At 38.7% G+C, this 7,538-nt stretch overlaps 2 protein-coding genes across 2 annotated transcripts; one reads left to right on the top strand and one right to left on the bottom strand.

Annotated features, from left to right (window-relative positions):
• The first annotated feature begins 1,661 nt into the window (after window positions 1–1,661).
• Window positions 1,662–3,646, top strand: LOC21410855 (cytochrome P450 71D11). The gene is made up of 2 exons (XM_024171570.1): window positions 1,662–2,650; window positions 2,902–3,646. Exons 1-2 carry the CDS (start codon window positions 1,742–1,744, stop codon window positions 3,541–3,543), a joined length of 1,551 nt encoding a protein of 516 aa, XP_024027338.1. The 5' UTR covers window positions 1,662–1,741; the 3' UTR covers window positions 3,544–3,646.
• A 62-nt stretch (window positions 3,647–3,708) lies between these two features.
• Window positions 3,709–6,766, bottom strand: LOC112093350 (cysteine-rich receptor-like protein kinase 25). The gene is made up of 3 exons (XM_024171563.1): window positions 5,986–6,766; window positions 5,321–5,379; window positions 3,709–3,867 (listed from the first exon to the last, which is right to left on the bottom strand). Exons 1-3 carry the CDS (start codon window positions 6,764–6,766, stop codon window positions 3,709–3,711), a joined length of 999 nt encoding a protein of 332 aa, XP_024027331.1.
• Window positions 6,767–7,538: the final 772 nt, after the last annotated feature.

Raw genomic sequence — 7,538 nt, forward strand, 5'->3', positions numbered from 1 at the left:
TGGGTCCAGTGTCGCGCGCTGGGTCCAGCGTCGCGCGCTGGGGCCAGCGCGCGTCTTCATAAATTTACTCAATTGAAAGTTTGACATCCCAAACAATCAATCAGAAAATAAATATTTGAAGAACTTGTGAATAAAAATATATTCGAGTAAATAAAATTCTTACATTTAGAACTAGGAAAAATTATCTTATGTGAAATCTAAAAGTGACAATATACCTCAGGGTGATATTGTTGTAAAAGACTACTTATAAAATAATGCCTACCAATATATAGTATCATGCAACAATCACATAAAAAGAGCTTGACTAGATTTATATAAAAGTTGACAATAAAATATATTGATATGAGGAAGAAATATGATAAAAGAAAATTTATTTACTCGAATGTATAAAACTTACAAACTATTAGAGAATCAAAACCCAAAGAAGCTCACTACACATATAGCATTATCTCTAGCCTCACCCAAGAACTCTAGCCTAGCTTGCACATAATTCTCACAAAATTCTAAAGAGAAAATATGAGAACAAAAGCAAGACAAAAATGAGAGAAAAAGTATCTACACTTAGGCTAAAATTGAACAATCTAATCACCTTGACAATGACCCTATTTATAGAGTTTTTGGGTCATGCCACAAGTAACAATCAGCAACAAAAACAATAAAGAAAATAAAACAAAAAATGTTTTCCTATTTAATTGAAATTTACAAGGCTTTATTTGGTGAGTAAAAGCTGATTATGGTGGGAAGAAAAACCATCACAAACGGATACAAACTGATGAATAATCCCAAGTATTGTGCATGAACGGCTCGAGAAAGGGGATGAAAATGCCATGTGGCACACTTTGATTCGTCCAGGACTGACGCTTAGAAAACGCGGGATAAAAACTGCTTCGGACGTGACACGTGGCGCACGCTGAGTGGCTGCGAGGAAGAATAGACGACAACTGGGTCCCATAGAAACACGTGACGAGAGGTAGTTGGAAAGCTGCTGCACAACTGGGCCCCACGCGGAGAAGAAAGGGCCTGGCTTACACATGTGGGAGGTGAACTCGCGACTTGGGTCTGGCGTGAAGGAAACGCTCATGTGGGTGAGAGGAGAAAGCAGAGGACACGGCAGAAGACGCCACATGGCACGGCTGGTGGAGTGGCTCGAATGGCTGGGCTCGGCTGCGGCTGACTGACGGCTAGGCTTGCTGATGGGCTTCAGATAGGCTTATCTTTCTCTTTATAGTTTTGGTCCAAATGTCTTATTTGCCTACAAAACAAAATAAATTAAATTAAAATTAAATACTTCTACATAAAATTAATTTCACAAAAATATTTAATTAAAACTTAATTTATTTAACAATTATGAACAATTTAAGTGTATTTTCATTCACTTATCATGCACTTTCTCACAAACAGAAGTTTCAACCTTTTTTGTTAAAGACAGTACGCAACTTGTGTTATGACTGCTTGGCAAGTGGTGAAACTTTAAGGAGGAGATAGCGACACATTTTAGGCTTTTTGTGATTAAAATTTTTTGGGCTTATTCGGACCGCAGCCTCCTCCTTTCCTAATCGTTGGAGAATCTTGTGCCAAGTAAAGAAGAGAAAACTCATTGGAATTCCTTAATTAATATTATCTTCACACAATACATATCTCCACAATATTGACACAAAGTATTCTACCATAAAGCAAAAAGAATCACAATTTCAGAATGTAAGCCATTACAACTTCAAGCAAGTTCATTTGCACATTCTTCATGGAGCTCAAACTACCCTCTTTCTGGATCCTTTTCACCTCCTTCGTCTTCCTGTTTATGGTGTTGAACATACTTATCAAAAGAGCCAAAACCACCAGCTCAGATTCAAAACTACCGCCAGGACCATGGAAACTACCGTTACTAGGAAATATCCACCAGCTTTTCGGCTCTTTACCACATCGCGCGCTTAGAGACTTGGCCGAGAAACACGGACCCTTTATTTACCTAAGACTTGGACAACTTCCAACCCTAGTAGTTTCATCAACAGAGTATGCCAAGGAAGTGATGAGAACCCATGATGTCATCTTTGCATCTAGGCCCCGGAGTCTATTCTCTGAGATCGTGTTGTATGATTGTACAGACATTGCCTTTGCTCCATATGGTGAGTATTGGAGACAGCTGCGGAAAATTTGTATGCAGGAGCTCTTGAGCACAACAAGAGTTGAATCATTCAGACCCATTAGAGCAGAAGAGATGTTTAATCTCATGGAATGGATTGCTACAAATGTCGGGTCAGCTATAAACCTCACTGAGAGGATCAAATACTCGACATATAGTATAACATCGCGGGCGGCCTTCGGCAAGAAAAGCGAGCACCATGACGAGTTCATATCGATTGTTGAGGAAGCTATAAACGTAGCAGGAGGTTTTGATATTGCGGAGTTGTTTCCTTCTCTTAGTTTTCTTGCCACGATCACTCGTGCAAGGCCTACACTCGAGTCGATTAAACTGAGGGGTGCGAGGATAATGGAAAACATAATAGACGAACACGATGACAAGAAGTCAACAACCAAAAGCAGTGAAAGTCAAACATCTCAAGAAGATCTGGTTGATGTTCTTCTGAAATTTCATAACAATGGTGAAATCGGGTTCTCCCTAACAACTAACAATATCAAAGCGGTTATTTGGGTAAGCACATTCAATTTTAGTTTTCAGCATTCTATCCACATAACTAAAAGATAAACACATGTTTACACGCCTATACCTTCAATTAACACTAGTCGTTCCAAAGATATGACTTCTTTAAGCCTTCCATTTAGAGTAGTGCATTGTTGACCAAGAAAAATTATTATTTTTTTCACCTGATTTTTTGGTTCAATTGCATGCAATAGGGAATTATATTGAATTTCAATGGCATAACACTACTCTTTAACTTTCAGGATGTCTTTACTGCTGGAAGTGAGACATCTGCTACAGCTGTAGATTGGGCAATGGTAGAAATGATAAAGAATCCAAAAGTGATGGAAAAAGCTCAAAATGAGGTGAGACAAGTCTTTAGTAGAAAAGGGTCTGTCGATGAAACCGTGCTTAGTGAGATGAAATATTTGAAATGTATTGTTAAGGAGACATTGAGGTTACACCCTTCTGCTCCTTTATTACTTCCAAGAGAATGTAGAGAGAAGTGTGAGATTAATGGCTATGAGATACCAGCTAAAACCCAGGTCATAGTTAATGCATGGGCAATAGGAAGAGATCCTAAATATTGGACCGAACCTGAGAGTTTTATACCAGAAAGGTTTCTTGATAGCTCTATTGATTATAGAGGAACAAATTTTGAGTATATACCATTTGGGGCTGGAAGGAGAATATGTCCCGGCATGTCGTTCGGTTTGATCAATGTTGAGCTTCCCCTTGCAATGTTGCTTTACCATTTTGATTGGAGACTTCCCAATGGAATGAAACATGAAGACTTGAACATGACGGAGTCGTTTAGTATCACAGTTAAAAGAAATGATGATTTGTATTTGATTCCCATTGCCTACGATCTGTCACAGTTAAAAGAAATGATGATTTGTACTTGAAAAATCTCTAGGAGCACAAAGTAACTTGTAATTTATTATTCATACACTAGTAATTAAGTTGTTTTCTGTTCCATTACTACATGCTGCGTGAAAATGTTATTTGCTTTTAGATCCATAAAATGGCATGCATGATATCTACGAGCATCACTTCAAATAGAGTTTCATCTATTGTTTATCACCATTTTGCTCTTTAATCAGAGACCATACTTTAGAAATCTTGGCAAACTTCGTTAATGTGAGAGGAACATTATCACGAACAATGGTTCCGATTTCCGCCTTAAACAAAGGAGCATTGGGGCCTATACAGCCCTTAAGACCTCTTTGCTACATTCAACGGTAAGCAGCTTAAACTTGTTCATAGCCAATTTGCGAGGACATACTTATGTATGTTGATGTCGCCAAAGTATTCCATTTTCCATTAAAAAGATACTTATGTATTAGTTTAAACTTGTTCATACAAAATAATCAAATTACAAGGACTCAATTGTTGTTATTTCACCATCTGCATATTCGATCCAAATGTTACTTACAATTTATTGTGTACACACGTGACAAATAAAAGGCAATCCAAGTTTTGATGTTAAACTTAAATTTGTCATTTACCATTTTTGTTGTCTACAGCGTTGTACTTTTTTTTCCCCCGCTTCCGTAGGAAACAGAATCCAAATATTAACAGTACCACAATACAAACAACAATTGGGACAACAATGGCCACAATTGTTCCCGTCGATATTTTACTTTTTCGTGCAACAACAAAAATATCAAATTAGTTATAATCTTGAACGAACAGGTCATCTATCTAAACAAGATAACATGAATTGTGAAGGAAAAAAATAGGGAATCTTTATTATGGAGCATGCTATTTTGCTCTACTATTAGAAACAATTGTTTTAACTGTTGGATTAATTTTTTAACAGTAAGATTTGTACAGATTAGTATTAAAAATTTACAGCGCGCTACACAGAACTACTACTTCATATCTTACTATTAAAAAATTAATCGAACGGTGAGAACACAATTCCCTTGAATGAAGCAAGACTCCCAAAAAAATAAAGGTATTTCATAGCCAAAAAGGAGGGAAAGCCAGTCCCATATTGCAAGAAATTGTAGGGCCTTAGAAAAATTTAATTGGATGAGCCAATTGAAGACCGGAAAATGACATGAGCACGAAAAAGTCTACGTAAAGGTCTAGACACACAAGCAGACATTGGCAACAATTTCCTCGATTTTCAAAGCAAGGTAAGAACATGATTCCTAATTTGAAAACTCTAAGCTGAGATTTTTTTTCTCCCCTCCTGGCTGATGTTAGACACAGAGAAATCCCAGAACACAATTAGAAATTGGAAACGGGCCCCAGTGTTCGCATAGAGAAGAAACATTAACGGCGCCTTTAACAGATTGTAAATGAATGTAATGAAAAAGAATGAAATTGAAAACAAAGTAAAATAATAATACTGTAGACCATTAAGGCCCCATTCACTTTGCCGATTTGAGTTTAGAATTTGAGTTTTGCTACAGTAAAAAGTTCTCAGAAACAGTCACATCTAACTTTTTTGCTACAGTAAAAAGCTCTCACATAAAATCATATCTCAACTCGAATTACAAACTCAAATTAACGAAGTGAACATGCCTTAATTCTCTTTAGTATTTTGTTCACTAAAAAAAAAAAAAAATCATTCATATTATTCCATCTCTATCCCTTTATTATTTTAAAAATCCATGACAAGGGTTTTAAAGTGTGGCTATGGATAAAGTTATAAGTTTGAATCGGGCTAACCGGGCCACGGCCTGAGCCCGTCACTGTTGGCCTGACCCGCCCCAGCCTTAACTCTTTGGCTGGATTGGACCGACACTACGCCTTAAAATATTTTAGAGCCGGGCCAAGCCGGCCTCAAGTGCTTCGATTTTATTTTATTTTCACTTTTCTTTTTTGTAAAAGTCCCGGGCCAACCCTAGAACTATCAAGCTTTAGGACCGAAATAGACCGATCTTTTTATTTTTAGGACCAAGTCGCCCGACCCGATATTACTTTCAGCGTTAGCTTTGGAGTATCAAATCCTACATAGCTTCTCAAAGGAGAAGAAAAAAGGGATCCTTCTTACTACACTGACACGTTGATGGTCTCTTTTTAGTGTTTACTTTTCTAGTGTTTTGCTGCTTAAAAAAAGAAAACTTTATTACTAGTTATTACAATATCCTTCTATGTAATTAAATCATCATGGAATTAAAAGTAAATACAGGATTAAATTAACTTACATGCTATATAGAGACAAACTAATAGTTATAGACGTTCCATTTCCAAGCAGCAGGCACCAATAATTATCTACTTAAAAATAAAAATAAAAATTATTTTTTCGGCAACAATTATTTATTGTATATTATATAGTTTTTTAAAATAAAAAAAACTATTTTTCTTTTTTAAAAGAAATGGAAAGAAATTACCGGAACGTGTAATGGAACTTGGTGGTGGCGGCGAAGCTGGAGGGGACGCCGCTGGGGGCAGCGACGATGTATTTTGGCTGTAAAAAGGGTTGACTTCGTACCTAATGTTACAACTGGGAAACAGAACTCTTCCCCCTAACTTCCCATCGCAGCACTTGGGAAGTCTTCCTATGGCTTCCGTTAGACATGTACCACAGGCCTCACCAGACAGGTCCGGCGTGTACTGCACCAGGTTGTACAGAGTCTGGAACCCGTTGACATCTGCATCTTTCGTTGCGAACTTCTTTTCCCCGGACCCGCCTCTCGCAGCCTCCGCAGCCGCCTCTTTCATGGTGTTGTTCAGCACCCGGGTAAACCGGTCTTTATCAGTGACGTTCGCCGTGTTCAAAAGATATATGCCGGGCCTTGTAGCCACTTGGCCGAAGAAAGAGGTGTTGGAGTAGCGCAGCTGGCATGCATCGTACCATGACATCGCCAACTCCTCCGTAGGACACCGTTTGACGACGTCTTTGACAGCGAACTTAACGCAGTCTCGGCAGAAGGTAGTGTTGAGATCACCGCGGCAGAGGAAGAGGCCGTAGACGACGTTGCCAGCGAAGGCATTGAAGAATTCGCGGGTCGCATTGGAAGCGAGGGAAGAGAGAAGGCTGTTGAGATTGGATCGGTAGATGATGTTTGCGGTGGAATTAATGGTCGTGTTTGTACAGAAATGGTAGGGGTAAGTCGGGTCAATGGCTCCAACATTAATTAGGCAGACCGAAAAAAGCAAAGAGAGAAACATAGAGTTTCTGTTGCAAGCGTTAATGAAACCATTTTGTTGTTGGTTGGGGAAATCATACTGTTGACGGTGAAAATTAGTCAACTCAGAATTTTACCCTTCCGGGAACACTCGTGTATCTTCTCTCATGAGTTAATCAAGAAAAATCATCACAAGAAAGCAAAGAACACAAATTTATAGTGGTTCGACAGAAAACTCCTTGCCTACGTCCACTTGTGGATGCACTAGCAATCTCAGAATTACAATCTCTTTGGAGTAGTAAAGTAGTCCGTATCCTGCTTAATGAATCCAGATGGCTCAATTTATAGGCATTTTACATATGAGAGACATCCTCTACATTTTTCGAGGAGATCATCCCCTTTCCCTAAATTATGGGATTTGGCAATTGTATTTCGATGATTTCAGCTTCTAGGTCAGGTCAACCACCCTTACCCGTTACCTGATTTCCTGATCTAAATCTTGGCAGTTGGTATAGTGTATCTTTTCTTGAGTTGACGGGATGTTATCTTAATTTGATCTCCCGGTCTTATCTAATTCTTGACTCCTCGACGCAGAGGCTTCAAAGGACTTTGTGGACTTCTCGACTTCAACGATGCAAAGGCCTCAAGAGGACCTTAAGCCCTTCTCAACTTCAACACCTTGGCTCTATGAGTGCTCCTTAACCTAGAGACATCTCTTTAACTGTTAGTTCTCGACGTCAGGGATTTGTGCTGACTTTTAGAGCTATGACGACCCTAACTTTTGGTCATCATCTTATGCTCATACTTACCATTTC

Source organism: Morus notabilis, unplaced genomic scaffold (genome assembly GCF_000414095.1).
Source record: "Morus notabilis unplaced genomic scaffold, ASM41409v2 Scaffold1185, whole genome shotgun sequence".
In the NCBI taxonomy this organism is placed as follows: Eukaryota; Viridiplantae; Streptophyta; class Magnoliopsida; order Rosales; family Moraceae; genus Morus; species Morus notabilis.

Coding starts and splice junctions, on each gene's coding strand:
- LOC112093350 (XM_024171563.1), bottom strand. CDS start 6,766: ATGTTTCTCTCTTTGCTTTTTTCGGTCTGCCTAATTAATGTTGGAGCC. Junction 5,380..5,985: donor AAGTTCCATTACACGTTCCG/GTAATTTCTTTC, acceptor GGTCCAATCCAG/CCAAAGAGTTAAGGCTGGGG. Junction 3,868..5,320: donor CGGGCTCAGGCCGTGGCCCG/GTTAGCCCGATT, acceptor CGTTGAATGTAG/CAAAGAGGTCTTAAGGGCTG.
- LOC21410855 (XM_024171570.1), top strand. CDS start 1,742: ATGGAGCTCAAACTACCCTCTTTCTGGATCCTTTTCACCTCCTTCGTC. Junction 2,651..2,901: donor ATATCAAAGCGGTTATTTGG/GTAAGCACATTC, acceptor TTTAACTTTCAG/GATGTCTTTACTGCTGGAAG.